This window comes from Hordeum vulgare, chromosome 5H (assembly GCF_904849725.1).
Source record: "Hordeum vulgare subsp. vulgare chromosome 5H, MorexV3_pseudomolecules_assembly, whole genome shotgun sequence".
NCBI lineage: Eukaryota > Viridiplantae > Streptophyta > Magnoliopsida > Poales > Poaceae > Hordeum > Hordeum vulgare.
The window spans coordinates 330,074,121-330,092,661 of NC_058522.1; the positions used below are offsets into that span (position 1 = coordinate 330,074,121).

The 18,541-nt window shown below is 42.4% G+C and overlaps 1 protein-coding gene and 1 long non-coding RNA gene across 2 annotated transcripts; one reads left to right on the forward strand and one right to left on the reverse strand.

Moving 5' to 3' along the window:
- Window positions 1–7,256: 7,256 nt before the first annotated feature.
- On the reverse strand, window positions 7,257–18,255 carry LOC123399370. The gene is made up of 16 exons (XM_045093786.1): window positions 17,643–18,255; window positions 13,600–14,480; window positions 13,041–13,510; window positions 11,470–11,585; window positions 10,697–10,919; window positions 10,166–10,312; window positions 9,931–10,088; window positions 9,415–9,550; window positions 9,028–9,124; window positions 8,806–8,906; window positions 8,510–8,673; window positions 8,355–8,426; window positions 8,133–8,249; window positions 7,942–8,037; window positions 7,729–7,850; window positions 7,257–7,636 (listed from the first exon to the last, which is right to left on the reverse strand). The coding sequence occupies exons 1-16, from the start codon at window positions 18,006–18,008 to the stop codon at window positions 7,570–7,572; spliced, it is 3,333 nt and encodes a 1,110-aa protein (XP_044949721.1). The 5' UTR covers window positions 18,009–18,255; the 3' UTR covers window positions 7,257–7,569.
- On the forward strand, window positions 14,634–15,337 carry LOC123399371. The gene is made up of 2 exons (XR_006610361.1): window positions 14,634–14,760; window positions 14,892–15,337. It is a non-coding gene; the product is annotated as an uncharacterized LOC123399371 (long non-coding RNA).
- Window positions 18,256–18,541: the final 286 nt, after the last annotated feature.

Genomic DNA, 18,541 nt, shown 5'->3' on the forward strand with positions numbered 1-18,541 from the left:
CCCTTGGTTAGCTCTCTCCCTTCGCCAATCGCCGCCGGCGACCACCGCGCGCCTCTGGCACCGGTGAGATTCAAACCTGACAGGGTGGGACCCCCTCGTCAGTGTTCTCTCTTTTTCTGAAACATTTTCGGTGAAGGTGCCTTTGCCAGAAGTCGTCTTCGCTGCAGGTTGGCGCATTTCCTTTCGGGTGCTTTGAGTTTTCTCACACTAGCCCCTGTTCAGATTTTGTTTTATTATAGAATAGTCCCTGGTTTTCTTTTACTCATAATTTTTGATCTACGAAAGTTTTTTCATTGATTCCTTTTGCAAAATCTTTCTCTGTAGGTCTAGTTTATTTTCAGATTTACTTAAAAATTGTATGGAGGCAGTATCTAGACGTTAGCTCTTATGATGTTATATGTTGCCACACATCAAAAGTACTCTCTAGATCGCATACGAACTCCGTTTTGGACGAATTTATAGTCTATAATCATTGCCATAAAATGCCCTACACTTTCCTAGTTTTAGCTTTTTCCATTTGACGCCATTTTCGGGGGTCAACTGACGGTCTCTAAAAACTATTTGTGGACAGATTTCAGGAAAGTTAGAGTCCTCCTCCAACAAGGCTCCTTTTGCGTTTTTTTCGACAATTTATAATAAATTCTACTAATCAAAGTGTGAAACAAGAATTTGTGCAATTTTGCAACCATTAATAGGTTAGTACCAAAAAATAATATAAATTTGTAGTAAAATGATTGTAAAACATCCAAGAATGATAATATAACAACATGGAGCAAGCAAAAATTATAGATAAGTTGGAGACACATGAGGGCCGTGATTTACACTTCCACCAAAAGAAATTTGATTCCCCCCATCAATCCCTAGCGGATCTTGTTACTCCTGGGTGTTTGAGCATCCTAGATGGTTGATGTCACCTAGAAGCCATATTCCATTGTGGTGAAGCTTCATGGTCTCGTTGGGAGCCTTCAATTCAGTTGTGGAGATTGCCCCAACCTTGTTTGTAAAGGTTTGGTCGCCGCCTTCAAGGGCCCCACCAGTGGAATCACGGCATCTGCCATTGTGTGAGGGCATGAGGAGAATATGATGTCCTTAGTGGCATCTTAGGGAGAATTGTACCTCCACACCGCTCCAACGGATACGTACTTCCCCTCAAAGGAAAGGAACTTCAGAAACACATCCTCGTCTTCATCGATTCCACTTTTGGTTACTTCTTACCTTTACTTGTATTTGTTATTTACTTGTTATTCTTGTTTCTGGCATCATATAGGTTGCTCACTTAGTTGCATTTCTAGACAACCTATTTGTTGCTAAACTTAATTTGTGTAAGTAAAGCTTAAAAAATGTTAGTTGCCTATTCACCCCCTCTAGTCAACCATATCGATCCTTTCAACCTTCCCTCATACAAACCCGTCAATCCCATCCTTCCCTAATGCATAATAAAAAAAGCAATTGAGGGAATCAGATCCTTTCCAAATCGAGAGAGTCCACAATAAAAAGCAATCAAGCGAATCGAGGGAATTAGATCCTTTCCAAACCGAGCGAGTCCACAATAAAAAGTAATCGAGGGAATTTTTTTCCTTCCGTAAAGAACACCAATCAATATGGTTGGTCTTTCCATGTCACACCTCCAATGGAAAACATCAATAATATGGAAATGTTGCGGCCTTCCACATACCGGCCTTGATTACACGGAGATCCAAATTTGATTGGTTACCAAAAATAATTAAATATATTTGTTAGGTTGCCAAATACTGTGCCAATGATGAATTGGGAGACTGGCCTTCATTATAGTGAGGTCTGAATTTATTGTGTTACTACAGATAAATAAACTAAATTTAATAGGTTGCCGAAGGTTGATCAAATGACTTGCGATTTTGTTGGTTAAATGGAAACCATGTTCGGTGAGGGATATTGGCCTTGATTACAAGGAGATCCACATTTTTTGGTTACTAAAAATAATTGGCAATATTTATGAGGTTGCAAAAGATTGATGAAATGACTATTGCGATCGCTCGAAGAGTGGGGTCGTACGACAAAGATTTTTTACGGACTAGCACCTAGACCGCCAAAACCAATTTTGAAAGATATTTCATTTTTTGTCGCCCACTATGCTTATATAAAAATTCCCCGCACCACCATATATATCCCATATTTCTACATAGGCTCAGCCATCTCCTCCACAACCATGGTAATCTCATACAGATTGAGGACCTCTAAGAGGGTGATGGCATCACCGCAGGTTCCTGCCATCCCTCGACCGATCACCCCTCTGTTGAACATGCAAGATAGATGAATCAGCCTACACGACAATTTGCCATCACCGCTCAATTATTTACATCATCCATTTATTCTATTCTATGCACAGGAACTTGACTTTCCAAAGCGTCTAGATGGAGCATATTTTTTAGAATTCTTGGATCATTCATGCTAGGGTCATGTGGAAGGCCCAAATCAAGAAGAATGGAACGAGAAATGTTTACCTTCAGCTTATACTGTTGGATCAGGATGTAAGCCATTACTCATCACTTCTTATAACATGTCTTTTTAATATACACATTTGACAAACAATTTTGTTCACTGATTATTGTTATGATTCATAAAATAACATTAGAGAACAAAAATGGTAGCTGTCGTATACAACAACCAAGCAGTTCGTTTCAACACCATGCTACATAACGGCATGACCTATGACTTTACTCGCGTTGGGTTAAAGCCCACGGAGACACCCGATGGACATTTTTGTATCTAGCCATGGAGTTTGTAATCACACTAAATGCTAGGACCGAAGTTGGGATGTCATCGCACACGATAGCATCAACAATTTTATACACCGTGTTTCCCATAGTTTGGGGTCATATTCTCATTATGGAAGAGAAGTATCACTAGTGCACCATCTTTAACTTTGTTTTTACATATTATTCCATACAACTCTGTGTCTCACTTTGATTAAAATTTTGCAGATGTTTTTGTTATTCTTGCCTAGATTTAATATATAGACGCCACATCCCTTTCCTCGAGATTGGCCCCATGAACTTTCAGTATGCGCCATTTAAAATTTAAGATTTTCATATGCTTCTTTCAATTTTATTGTTTCGAACATAAATAAACATATGTTTTGGTTTGTAGATGGCAGATAATTTTTCTACGTGTATGTGAAAAGAATGTTGGTCGTTACTTCTACCATTTGCAACACACCTAAAATGTGTCCGAAAAGCTTGTTGTTACTTACATACAATTAAATTGGAGGCGTCAATGCTTGCACACTATGAGGGAGAACACGTTCTTCTTTTCTCCTGACATTGATGATGATGATCATCATCTACAAAGTAGGGGTTGCATACTATTTTATATTTATTGTCATTACATTATTATCTATAATATTACGTCATTACTCACACTGGTCTTTATCATAGATATCCATGAAGCCAGACTCATGACACTTAATGAAACATGTGCATTCGTCAATGATATTGTTCACGCTAGAAATGATGGACACTAGAATTATCTATGTGTACACAAATGCATATTTTATTTTTAATATACAAATGTATCAACATGGTGCGTGCAACATTTCGTTGCCAAGTGACATGTTTTGAAGTATCGGCATATCTCTTTTTTGGTTTAATAATGTATTATATTCAATAAAATATGTATGAAAAAGTTACGGCATATTTCATTGACAAGTATCAGTGGAGCCATTTTAGTAGTATATATCAATGTGTGATACACATACTCCTGGGCAACCCTTTAGTGTATATATTATTTAATAACAAAATTAAAATATTTGTTTTGGCTGGGATAGAAAAATAAGATAGGATGGATAGAAAAATAAGATAGGATGCAGTAGGAGATATGATTTTTCTAACAAAAAGATAATGCTTGTACAATCAAGAAATCAGTCATTCCCATATGCATGTGATAGAGAGGAAAGGGAAAGAAAGTTCCTTCTAAAATTTGGGACCCCGTCACCAAATAGATTTATTTCCTTTTCTGATTTATTCACAAGGCAATTTTGATCAAATTTTAGACGTCGTCACCAAATAATTTCTACTTGGAATCAAACAATGACTTTAATTAGGTGGAGGTCATCATTTGGAAGGCAATATTAGATCTCCAAAAAATATATGTCAAACATGACAAAATGATAAATATATAAACTCCGGCAACCTCCTATTTCACTACCCACCCCAGTTCACAGATATTTCATCAACATTGAAACGATAATTATCTATTTTTTATATGAATAGTTAGATAATATACTATTTCCTATATACGCAGAAACTTTATGGTGTTTTGCTATTACTGAAGTTTGGTTTTGCTACCATATTTTTGGATTATTAATCGATTTTGTTGCAATGTCATCAATAATTTTTTTGTTTGTCTGCCATGAATGAGCAGTGAGGCCCATTTGTAAACTGGTACGAGGCTAATATATAAGCATGCACATTTTTGTCATGAGTCACAATGCAAAATGATATGAGTCGTCATGGTTTATTGTTTTTCCTAAAATAGGCAAATTTCGGTGCGTGCAACTAATATTTACATCCTTTGGGGCATCATTGTATTTTGCTACCATTATAAATCATTATTGTTTTTGTTCCTTCACCCACTGTCTTTGCCTCGGAGTCTGTCGCATCTATCAGTGTCGCATCCAAATCACTTTCAGTGCCATTGTATTTTATGGGTTGTTTAGTTTTGAGCAATAAGTTGCCAAGCTAAAAAATTGCCGTTGATCACATACGGGCAATCTATCTGGATGGTAGACAATTATTTTGCTTGTCAATGCTCCATCCATGCTTCCAATTCATAATTACAGTAACCATTGGCAAAAACGCGGGCGGCCAAAAGGCTCACCAATTTTTTGGCTTGCCCACGAGTTGGTGTGGCTGCCATGGGCAAGATCCAAACAACCTCCTAGCCACACTATCATCATTATACCATTCAAAAAGTATAAAAAAACTATGGGAAAAACATATTAGTAGATTATACTTCTAGAAATCCTAGAACTTCCACATGAACGTTGAAGCAGCCCGAAGTTATATTTATCGGTAATACCTGGTATTACTCGATACTCTCCGAATCCCTTCTAGATCCTCTCGAAACTATATCGATCGAATATTAATGATACAATTTCACAAATATGTTCTCATTACTCCCGTCCTACTAACAATCAGCATATCGTGATTAGCTTAAGCTTGTGACCCCGTATGTTCGGTAACTTATAGACACGAACGAAACTCCTTCGTTCAATGGCCGGTAGCGGAACCATGGATGCACATATCGATCCCTTTAAGTATACGAATGGTATTCGAGTGAAACTTTGGTTATCATGTGATATTCCCTTGCTTCGCGATACTTTTCAAAACCCGGGATGCATCGGCATCCTCCGAGTCATCACATGCTCACTATACCCGTTATCCCCGTTACCTGTTTTGTTCTTCTTTCTCTTTTTCGTGTTCCGGCATCCCGGTGACTAAGTCGCCTGTGTCTACCCAGATGATGATGGATGCTGTCACACTGAGAGGGCCCTAATAATATCTCTCAATCATCGGAGGAGAAAATCCCACTCTCAAGCTATCTAGTCCCTTGTCAAACTTTCTGATAAACCTGTAAGTTATTGTTATGATCACCTAGTTGCACATGATGTTTGGGAAACCCCAAAGTTCATAATACGGTAAGAAGTGAGTACCATACTCTCATGGTCTAAGGAACATAAAACACATGTTAAATCTTTGTGTTATAACAATTGATGTTAGACGATATTATCTCGAAGTACAACAACCAAAGTTGGGTCGATTCAATATGATCATTCTTCTAATGTCATACTCTCAATGTTGTTTTACGATCATCGTTACACTTAACGATATCTTAAGATTCGGAAAACGTGATCACCAACAACAAGTGATCCGGCCTTAGAGGCAAGACTAGGAATCTTTATTTATCCGTTTATCATTCCACACGTGCATATGAATTTCCACTGAATCGCAATTATAGCATAGAATGTAAACTCTTAATTATGAATATGAAAATATAATAACACAATATTATTGCCTCTAGGACATATTTCCAACAATCAGGCGCATCGGTTAGGGCAACGTATTGAAAAGTAAAACAACCACTATCCCTTGGGGTTATATCTCATATGACAGCGAGGATCTATTTGATTAACATGATTTAAATAACACATGAATAGAAAGAACATAGGAATACAATGCCATCCCTTTTGGACTATTTGATTTTGGTTTGCTTGTCTGCATCACACGAAAAACAAAGGATTCTTTCTAAGAGCTTTGATTGGATGATAAAATTATATGGAATATAGAAAAAATTAATCCCTACGAGTCAAACGACAAACATAGGAAAATTTCCCATCCTTCAAAATTCGTATGAATATCCTTCAAATCAAAGATGCCCAACGATTAGTGTGGTGCCTCTAGCCATAATCATTCATTAAATATCAATACAATTCATATAATTTGACTGAATCAAATAAATTTTTAAACAACCTCTAATGAGTATGCGTCTCACTTGTCAACTTAGTCAGCTACCATGTCATCCTAACAAGCGCATCTATTGGTTCAGGATTTATGAAAACCTTTTTTTTGCGAATTGTGAAAAACTCTATATAAGTATGGAATTTTCTCAAGATGGGCCTAAGAAAACGAATCAGATGGGAGTACTTTTTATTACAGTATATGTATAAACAAAGCAAAACTGTAATACTTCAGGGATTACTTTTCAACAGAATTTAACACAAAAATTTCAAGTTTCCGACCTAAATATTTAAAACAACATTAATACTATTTTTTTAAAAGTTTGATCGAAGGTTCGTCCAAAGCATTACATTTCATGGACAGGAAAGAATACATGTTTACGAGACCAATTACTTGAATTGAATTGAGATGCTGCGCGGTGTATATCCAAAAATTCAAGGAAGATTGGGGTATTTTTACAAAAATAGATTTAAGCGGGTGGCGAGCAATCGAAGTTCAGTCTCAGCCATCGATAGTAGATTGATATCATCCAAGGTGAGAGGACCATCACCACCAACTGGTTTCTTCAGAGGAATAAAGGAAACATTTTCCCCCAAAAGGCTAAAGCTTTGAGCTAATACATGAAGTAAGGAACAACCTATTACATAAAAAAGAAAGCCAAAATGAGCATAAAAACGCGCACCTCATAGCTCTTTTGCAGTAGAAGTTGCAGTACTTCATGCACATGTTGGCTAGCAAACAATATTTTTCCTGCACATGGTGTACAAAACAGCTAAACCAACTTTTTTGTCGCATTTGCAATAACCGCTACAACCAAGTGGAGAATGCTTATATATCTAGGGTAGATCTGAAGGTGTAAAAGACAACCAAACCAACTACCCGTAGCACTTGCAACAAATGCCACAACAAAGTAAGAGGTGCTTCTACTGCTACAACCTTAGTGACAATGCCTTGGCAGTAAATGAAGTTTGCAACTTCCACTGGATCTGTACATGTATTTGCCAAGTAACTGTACAAGAAAGCCAAGATGTCTTATTTTCTATCTTTTCATCTTCTCATCAAATTATCTAGGGTATCACATTTTGTCGCGTAAGTCAGTCTCTGACAAGATCAAGTTCCAGGGTCCACCTTTGCTCCCTAACCTGCACATCAGAAAATTACCTGAAGTCGTCAAGGTTTTTTCCATCCCAACTTCCATGAGAAGGGCAATGGAAACCTATATAGTCTACACTACCTCCACAACCCAGCAACTGCTCGCAAACTCATAAAAAGAATGAGACCGGCCCAGACGCCACCAAGACCAAATTGAGGAGCGGCAACGAGTAGGAAAGCCGACGATATGGCTCCTGCAAAGAACTGAGCAAACCAGATAGTTCAATATTTTGCAGCTCATTTACTATTGACAGCAAGACAGGGAATAAAGTGCAAACAGAGCTCCAGTTCAGACCATGGAGTATGCAGCATATGCGAAGTCAGATACACCATAATAGAGCCCATCAATCACAAAAGCAACAGCGTTTATTGGCTGGGAGATGGCGACGAACTGAAAGTTTTAATATCGGAGCAGTAAGTATCATGGTATCAAAACTTCACTTGTCACATTAGGTTTTATTTGAGCAGTTGTAAATATCTCATTACCCATACTCCAGATTTGGCAATAGCCAGAACTGCTGGATCGTCTGTGAAAAGCAAGGAGAAAGACTCAAACCCGAAAAGCAAGATTATAGCGAGTGCCATACCAGTCGCCCCTCCAATCTGCGTAACAGAAGATGTGAACAAACATCTTACACTTGGAGGTAAGGGACAAAGAGAACTTGAGCAGTATTTCTGAACTTCATTTCCATGAAATGTATATCTAACCTGCAGAACTCTGTACAGAACAATGCGCGACTGCTTGTAATTTCTTTTCGTATATTCAGTTGCAAGTAGAGCCTGCATTGTTTTATGGATACTTCAAGAACACACACCAAGCTAACAGGGTAGAAATAAAATACCACACTATATAATGTACATACCTGTCCAGCAAGAGCTAACGCATCATTGAGTAAAGAGATTGTTAACCATACTTGCAAGCATAACTGATGGCCAGCCATTGGAATAGCCCCTTCCTTTGCAGCGAGAGATGTCGACAGTGTCATGGTGAGGAGCACTGCTATGGTCCTACCGATCAGCAGTCCACCTGCAGAACAGTTCACAATTTGATGTGTTTAAGAGAACAACAACTACTGAGGTCACATCACATCCATGGATAAGGTATGCAAAACTAATGTTCTCAAGTCCTTTGAAATAAACAACATGAATATCTTCCAACCTGATTTCAGGTAGCGGATCACTCCACCAGCAATAATCTTTCCTGAGAAGATTACTACTTTACTATTCAACTTCCAAAGGAGGATGCAAGCTATCACGTACCTGACAGAAGGCAAATATTTTCCAGATAATTAGATCCCCATGGATGCAGATCACTAAAAGTAAGAGCTAGGGGCCACCAATGAGGAAAGTACATTAGATTTTCATGATAGCTTTAACATACTCAGATGTTACAGTCGCCAACGCAGCACCTCTTACTCCTAAACCAAGCGGAAAGACAAATATGGCATCAAGTATTGCATTTACTAGGTTACCAACACCTGCATGCAAAACATCCAAATCAAGAAGATAATATCTCATGTACATATTGCAGCAGGAGCCTCTCCTACTGTTTCAGGGTCAAAAGGATATCTGAAGTGCATATAGGGCATATGTGTTCCTGAGACTTGCTTGTTAAAGATACTAAAAATGATAAAAAAGCTACAACCTCCATCCGGTATTAACTGTCGCTGAAACGCGATACACTCATTTCAGCGACAATTAATTCCGGATGGAGGGAGTGCATGATTAAGCTTATGCAATTTGGCCACAAGAAATTGCAATATCTTACCAATAGCGTACAAAGGTGTCTTTGTATCCATCAACCCACGAAATGCACCCTGTGCTGCAAGTGCTACTATGATAGGTGGAGCACCATATGCCCTAAAAGCAAGAAATTGCTCGGCTGGTATACGCACCGGGGAATCCTGTTTATGTAACAAAGAACAACTTATACCCAAGAGGAATCTGACAGAATAATAATACATGATAAAAATACTTGGCTTGAAATGACTACAACCGAATCAAAGCTTGTGTTCCAGGCGCGATTTAGTTCTAGACTACAGTTAATTCAAGAGATGAGAAAGCATGATTGACCACTAAAAATGATCATATTCTAACTCACTTTCCCAGGTAGTATAATTGCTTATTTCCTTCCATCTCAACCTAACTTGGTTCATTTTCTAAGGAACACAAAAAATACATTTATCTGAACATTACCAGCTAAGCACATAATAAATTGAGTGCCAATACGTAGATACAATAAACGTTTAAGCCTGGTGACTGTCGATAAATTAGTCCTACATACCACTGGTATACCGATGACATCCATCAATGTTCCAGATCCAAAAATAAGTGCCACAGTTTCCATCAACCCAATACCAGAAGCTAGAGCCAAAGATGTCGTGACTGCCGGAAGAAACTTCCTTTCTTCAGTCAACTTATCTGGGGATCTTCGAAATTCATCTTTTAAGTGAGATAATTAGTGTAACACGAAATATGACAATAATTTCCACAAATCTTCGAGCACTTTATTAGCTTACTTTCTCCTGTTCTTCTATAACCATCATCTACCGCTTGCTGCTCAGCAACAAAAGATGTGGTCACGTTAAGAAGTGGAACATTAAATAACTTGGACACCAAATTGAAGATCGAAATGGATACACCCACGGCAGCAAGTTCAGTTGAACCTGATGATAGAGTAAAAAATGATCAAGAGACCAACGATCTTTCCAGTTCAAAAAATGAATATAAAAAACCAATATATTTAATTCATGAGATAGCTAGGTATAAATATTACTATTACTTGAAAAATTGCAATCCTACATTCGAGAAACATAACTTTGTGTGCAGATTGACTACACATGCATGTCAATGGCTCGAAATTTCTATCACAAGATCTTCAGTTACTAGGTTACAATGCTGCAAAATAGGACTAGTAGTATAGCAATAATTTGGTTGTGAACATCGTTGGTTAAGTTGCTCAAACTGAAACACCGTCTTATTAACATGGATGATGGATCGACCTTGTACCATAGTCTGTGCGCAGGATGGCAAGAAAGAACATATATTACCTATATGGCCGACGAAGGCGGTGTCGACGAGCGCAGCGATGGGGTCTGCGGCGAGCGCGAGCACAGCGGGCGCGGCGATGCTCAGAATATCCATCCCAACCGTGTCAAGCCTGAGCCATCCCGGCAGCGTGCCCATCGAAGCCATAGCTTCCTCCTCCTTCATTTCAGGCTCTGACTCCCGGGAAGCGTCCTCGTCGTCGTCGACCACGCCCTTGACTGTCGGCTTCGCGCGGCACCGCGGAGTGCGCCGCCGAGGAGCGGCAGAAGCACGGCAGGGACAGGGGCGGCTGGAAGGCATGTGGACATGGTGGACCCTTCTATTCGGGGCCAAGGTGAGCGCCGCGGCGGCCCTCGTCGGCGCCGGCGAGGTCGCCGCCATGAGTCTGCGCGCGCGTGCGCGCGAGCCGAGCGTGTGGGTGGGAGTACGGCACGTGGGTTCAGTCTTCAGTTTTTCTTTTTTTTTAGAAGGGTTCAGTCTTCACTCTTCAGTCCAGTGGGAGAGAGAGATTTGCCGGTTTTGTTGGGCCTTTGGGGATTGGGCCGTAACAACCCGCTATCTCTTCTTCGCCCTCGCTTCGGTCGGTAAGCTGGTGCCACGATCCTCCTCCTCCTCCGCCGCCGCCTCCTCGCTCCGGCGACCGCTTCTCTGACTCTGACTCCTGACAGGTACCGGCTATCTCTCCCCCTCCATTCAATTGATGTACGGTTGATCGGACTTTGTGGATGCAGCAGCTTGCGGCCAGCAGCGCCGTATGAAGTTCGCGGGGTGGTACATGAAGATCGCCGTCGGCGGCGCGGCCATAGGCGCCGCCATGGAACTTTTCATGATCCACACCGGCTTCTGTGCGTCCCTCCCTCCTCCATTCAATATCCAACCTCTTGTAATTAGCTTGTTGATCAAATCGTTAGGGTAGATGCACTCTAGACAAGTTTTCATCTCCTGCGCATGCCAAGTCTCCTCAGAATTTTACACCTAGCTCTAGAGTTAACTAGTCAGGTGTTTCTGTGAAATCAATGGGGCCTCTAGACGTCATTAGCTAATGAATCCAGCATTCCTCCTGAAGTACTAATTAAACTTGATTGATGAGGAAATCCTCCATCAGTAACAACAACACAAACTTCTATTGTTAGGTGCCCATGGGGATTCACATTGTCAAGTTCTTTGGTTTGTTTGGTGCATGATAACGTTAATGATGCTTTCTATTTACTACAGATGAGAAGGTAACGGTACTGGAGTCAGAGAAACGAGCTTGGGAAAGCAGTCCAGAAGCACAAGCTATGAGAGAAGCCTTGAATCCATGGCACAAGCGTGATGAGGAAGAGAAAAAATAGGGAATGATAGGCTCATCGGTCCTCCTTTCAAGTAATTGCATTCCCACCCTTCCAATGTATCGTAATCCCTTGAACGAGGTAATGCGGATGTGGCGTTTTTATAGCTGTTGAAACATTTACGTTGCTGGATGATAGCTTCCAGCAATGTTCTAAAGGAGTTATGCTCATGTCAGATCCATATGTCTACTTGCTAACAAGGATTCTTTTACTGTTTCCATGCATACCCATCCATTTTGAATGTCATTCAAACTCAGTATCTGCTATGTTTAGCAAAAATAATAAAGAATCTTAGACTTGCAGAGGTCAAACCAAACTATGTCTTCCATTCGTTGAGTGAGGACTGTCTTTTCTGGGAGTTGATGCTAAATTTTGTGATCAAAGATATCTGGGGTACCCCAGCTGCCCCATTAATTCAAATTCTAGACCTTTATTTCTCATGGCATATTGTTTAGATTTCTTTTGTTTTGTTTTCTGTGTCATAAGAAGCTACTTTCTTACTCCCTCCGTTCATAAATATACAATGTTCTAACTTTTTTTCTTAATCGGATGTATATAGACACGTTTTTAGCATGTTTGTTCACTCATTTCACTCCATATGTAGTCCGTATTTAAATATCCAAAACATCTTATGTTTGTGAACGGAGGGAATATTTCCCAAGGCTAGCATTTTAGACTGATCCAATGTCAACTCCACCATACGTAAAGCAGATGAGTTCATGTGAGGTCAGAAAGAAACATCAGTAGTAAGTTAAGGCAAACCACCTTGCGCCTTCAATTTGACATTAGTGCCCTGTAAACAGAACAATGGTTCTACCTTTTACATAGGGCTGCTAATCTCATAACTTGCTGCCCCCTTGTTGAATTTCGTGATGGTAGTAATTACATGTATTGCATCTAACCCAGTCCACCCAGAACCGAACCAAAACTTGTACAAGCTTAGCCATGACTTCAGAACAGTGAGGAACAAACAAGGAGTTCCTTTCTCAACTCAAGACTTGGCTATGGTGCTTACAACTAGATTGACCAGCAGCAGTAGCGTAAGCCTGTCTTGTTCTCAAGAATAGGGCTATGCTTGATGCCAAGCCCAGCAATGTGATGCAACCCCACACAAAGAATGTGTTTGAGTAGCACTTCGCACCCATGCACACTATCATGGTGTCAACCGTGCCAGTGAGTTTGTCCAGTACCGTACTCTTCAATCCATTTGCATCATATACCAGGGCGGCAATCTGTCCATAGAGGAGTGAGCCAAGAGGGATATTGGTGATGAGGATGTTATGGTTCACACCGATGCTATTTGGTCCAAAGAGCTCGGATGTCACTGACACTGCCGCAGCGAAGATGAAACCTGAGCTTAGGCCAATTAACGCCGTTCCTGCTATCAGAGTGTTTACATCGTGCAATTTCCACATTAAGAAGAAAGCAACTGGCATGGGCACCAACGCTGCCGCAAGCCACCCTGTCCGAGCAAATGACACCCTCCTGCATGCAAATTATATGGTATAGTTAGCTAGGATGCTAGTTGATGAGAGTTAAGCTATCTGTATGTAGCTAGATTAACACAGACATACCCGTGAAGGAAGTCAGGGAGTGCAGAGAGAAGGCGGCCGAAGAAGGAGCAAGAGGAGTAAATTGCAAGAAGCATGGTGAGCTGTGGTTGACATTGCAACGATTGTGCAATCTGCCCCAAGTTGTTGCTGTACACCAGCCCAACAGTGGCACCACAAAAGTATGCTGTGTAGTAGAGCCAAAAATCAACACACCGGATGAGCTTCTTTGCACTATGCTCCTCACCAAGAACCAACACACAGCCCTTATCCAGTATCGTCCCACAGCAACAGCCCTTGGGCTGCAATTCCTCTGTTTTATGTGCCATGCTGCCGTTGGTCTCGGTATGGTCATCATGGTTGAGAAGGAGCGGCTTTTGTGGATCATTGTGGTTGAATGCCAATTCAGTGTCAGGACCATGCGTGCCTACATCAGAACAACTCGAGGCGGCAGGGATGATGAGAGGAAGTGTGAGGAGGGCCATGGCGCCCATGAGGACGGCCCTTGCAGCAGAGCTGGTTGTGGTGACAGAACCGAAGGTCAGTAAATATATGCCGGTGACGAATGCAATGGTGTAGAAGCAGAGGAAGACACGCCTGTCATGCTTTGGCACACTGCGGAGGCTGCTGTGATCATGTGGATGGCAGAGGAGGATCGCTGGGAGCGCAACGATGGAGGCGGCGAGGGGGAGGATGGCATTGAGGAGGAGGTAGACGGATGGGGAATACGGGGAGAGAGCGTTGGCGAAGAGGGTGTAGAAGGCAGCGCTGAGCCCGTTGAAGCTTATGGAAAGGGAGAGGGCCAGGGGGCGGTTGGCTGCGGAGAAGCTGCGTATGCAGACCACGAAGCAGACCGTGTTGAACCAACAGATGCTGCACCCTGCTGCCAGGCAGATCAAGAACACCTGCGAACGATGCAACAAGTTAGTCAGAATTGCTCGGTCGTTTCATTAAGTTGAGCTCACAGACAGTTTGCCTGTCCAGGAAAGTTTTCAGGCAATGATCAGCCCAATGTAACCTGCTCTGGTCATTTCTTGGGAATGCTATGTACTAATATGCAATGCATCGGTGCAGCAGGTCGAGTGACAATACTGATGTGCTTGTTCAAGCTGTGCCTGGAACTGGAAGTGAACATCTGATGTGAGCACTGCACAGTGATGACTAGTTAGTGATGCAATCGCTCAGGTAAACACTGTAGAACTAAAATCATGGCAAGAATTATGGAACGGAGGGAGTAATAAACTGTTACTAGAAATTTGGCATCTTATTTGCTGTGTATTTCTTGCATGTTGTTTTCCTTGCTGGATATGGCGAAGAGGAGAAGATAAGAATCAGGTGGGTGGTACTGTTCCGGGGATGCAACGCAGCATGCGTGTGCGATGCTGCCCTGATCTTCAGGTATCGGGTCGGGGCTACACGGTTGTGAGTGGCTTTTGCCGTGTGAGGTCCTTGTCTCTGCAGATCTTGACCTTTTGTTGTTGATTCTTTTGAGAATTTGGGTCCTATACCTTCTTGGTGCGGGTATCGGGATCCGGGCAAAGCAGGTTGACGAATCATTCTGTGGTGAGTTAATTTGATGCTTTAACACGATCACCCTCCCATTGATGTCATGTCGCCCTCAGAATTGATACGGCGCGCTGGATTGTTAGCAGTTAGTGCTCCCTCCTAAATATTGTTGGGTGAATATATCTATAGTTCGCGAAATATAAGCAAGTACTTTTGGGTAACTAACTAGTGACACCAACTTCATCTCCCGGACCAATAAATTGTTTGCCAAATCCTTGTCTAACAAAATAAAATACTACTACCCTTTACATATTGGAATCGAGGGAGTAAATGCTGAATTACTGAATTCTTGTTGCTATGATTGAGGCATGGATCATTTTGTTCGTTGGTGTTCAGTGCACATTGGAGAGCTAAATATATTACGTACATATTACATCTAGTACTCCATCCGTTTCTAAATATAAGTATTTTTAGAGATTTTACTATAAACTACATACGGATGTATATAGATATATTTTAGATTATAGATTGACTCAATTTGCTTCGTATGTGGTCCAATGTGGGATCTCTAAAATGACTTATATTCAGAACGGAGGGAGTAGTAAAGATATACCACACCTATGAAGATAGGGAGAGAGAGAGAGAGAGGTATAAACATAACCTTAGTTTAATGAATTAACTAACCTGTTTTAATTGTTAAAATAAAAATCTAAAAAAACTAAAATTTAACATGTTAATGAGAGGAATATGCACGCTCATTCTAGAGAAGCCGGATGAGTGAGGGAGGAGCTGCCGGGTAGACAAGGGATGGTCTGCATGTTGCATTCAAAAGATGTTGGGTCCCAAAATTTACAGCTCATTAAAGGGATGGGGGCAGGTTTCTGGTGGTTGGCTTGCGCGGGCACGTGTTTTAAATATGCTGCCTCATACCGTCAGTTCACAAACTTCGCATGGATTGCAAGAGCTGTTTTTTGATACTCTAATTCAGTTAAAGATTAAAGTTAGATTCTAATTCTGTATTAATCATAAACTAACTTTAAGCAAAGTGGCGTTCGGATGACAGGGTTAGGGTTAAATTGATAATAAATGCATATAAACTGGGCATGGGATAGGGTGTGCATATAAACTGTACAAATCATGTGGCAACGGAAGGGGCTGATACCATCCTCGCGTGGCACCATGCCCGCTCATGCATTTTTTGGGAGTAGTAATCCATTTATATTTTGCTTGTAAGGTGAGGGCGTGGTGTAGAAGAATGGCAGGTGTGCGTACCGGTAGGATGGTTGGAAGAGAAGAGGAGGCAAGCATGAAGTTAACTTGGACGGAAAAGTGGAGGCAGGATGGGCATGACGGCTTGGCATGCATGGATGCCATAACCTTTTCGTCCCCTTTTATTCATTTTTTTCTCTCTATCCCTATCTCTATTTATTACTGTATTTCTTCCGCATCAAAATATAAGATGTTCTTTTTGATGGCGGTGAGTTTACTCCCTTCACTTCACCGGGCCCAATCTCCCTCGTCCATCTAGAACCCACTAAACCCCTCCAAATTCGAAAAAAACAAAACATATCTTGCAGTATATAGTAGTACTAATTGAGTTTCTTGCATTGGCTGCTATGTACTACTGAGCCAATGCAATTGTTTTCTCTGGTTCCGTAATAATGCACGGTTATTATACTAGTCATCTTGAGAAAATAAAGAAGAGCAGTATCATTCTCTGTGGTTGTTCAGTTGTTGAGTCATGCATTTTTTTTTTTCGAAACTAGTCATGCATGATTGATGCCGCCCTGGGCGTCGCTGAGTTAGTTAATAGGGAGTAGTATTAAAATTACTTGGCATGATCTAGGTAGGTATTCTAGAATGTCAACGACTCCTCCGACCTAGTGTCCCCAAACATAAATTTGGCTGGCTAACACGCGGGCCCACATCTTAGCCGCCAAGTCAAAGGGCAGGCGGTAATACTACTACGAGAGGAAACTCGGTACAAGTTGCTTGCAGTGCGACGAAAGAAAGACTAGACGAGTGAAGTGGGAGTAATTCAGTTACCAGCCACACAACACAATGACACGGCGCTGGTAAGGTAAGGACGACGACAAATAAGCGAGAATGGCCGGCCGGGAAGCCATTCGAGGCTGGCAAGCAAAGCAAGAGTGGTTGGCTGTAGGTCCTCCAAATAAACCTGCGGCCCAGACGATGGTCGACGACGACCGCCACTCCCTTCATTGTTGGCTTCTTCAGCCTAGATCTTTTCCGCCTCACGTGTGTGGCCGTGGAAGACCGACGGCGACGTGTGCGTGCGTACATCAACCATCATGTACGATGGATGCCTTTTCCATTGATGTGCTGCTAGCGACGGCAGCTGCAGCACCGGGGATCGATTCTCTTCTCCAGTGGATGATGATGATGGCTACGTGTAACTTTTGTGACCTTCACTTAATCGACAAGAAGGTACTAGATGGCTACATGCATGGCGGATGCCGGATGAAGGAGCATGCATGGAGGTACGTTAATGGAGATGCGGCATGGCATGGTCGGGTAGGGAGGAGGAGGAGAGGACGAACCGCGGGGTAGGGGAGGGTGGCGGCGAGCGTGGAGGAGGGGAGGAGGATGCAGTACTGGAGGGCGTAGGAGGCGAGGCCGAGCGCGGCGGACAGGAGCAGCACCGCCGGCAGCGGCATGTAGAGCAGCGCCAGCCCCGACGACCAGCCGAACGCCTTGCCGAGGTCGGACGCGGTGGCCAGGTAGTTGAGGGACTGCTGGGAGACGCCCATGGACGCCTTGAGCGCCGACGAGTAGGCCGAGAAGTCGAAGTTGGTCCCCGTCAGCGCCTGCACCCACACCGTCGCCACCAGCACCGCCCACCGCCGCCACTCGCCGTCCACGCCGCCATGGCTGCCGCTCCGGCGGCGGCCGAAGCTGCCGTCCATCGAGTCGAATCGAATCGACCGACCCTCTCCCCCCCTCCACGGATAGGGATAGGACAGAGGAGGATGCTTCTTCCTCCGTCCTTCCTCTCCTCTCCTCTCCTCTCCCGGCCTTTTCCCCTCTCCCTAGCTATATATACCTCTGATGTGTTCTCGCTTAGCTAGCCCAGGCTGCTATGCTTGTTAATCAATGGTCAAAATCATGGATGGCTCCAGAAACAAACGGTTTTTCTCCCTACATATATACCTGTGCTGTACGTGCACGAGAACGATTTAGCTAGCCCAGGCTGCTATGTGTTAATCAATGGTTAAACCAGCGATGACTCCAGAAACCAACATTTTGTGTCCCCCTCAATTCCTCTGTGCATGCGTAAGCGCAAGGTGAAAACCGTGGATGCGCTTGGCCCGGCTACTCACATGGACCATGGGGCTAATACTAGTGTACTAATCATGCATAAACTAGCCGACCTCTGTGACGCCCTACCATCCATCTAGGCCCATCCCTACGGGCGTGGCTTGATCTGGCTGGCCATCCA

Bases quoted from the DNA above. Each gene is read 5' to 3' on its own strand.
- LOC123399370 (XM_045093786.1), bottom strand. From the start codon at position 18,008: ATGGACGGCAGCTTCGGCCGCCGCCGGAGCGGCAGCCATGGCGGCGTG. The intron at 9,125-9,414 runs GTAAGATATTGC...TTTTGCATGCAG, and splicing joins GACACCTTTGTACGCTATTG to GTGTTGGTAACCTAGTAAAT. The intron at 8,038-8,132 runs GTAATGAGATAT...TAAAACTTTCAG, and splicing joins TTGCCAAATCTGGAGTATGG to TTCGTCGCCATCTCCCAGCC.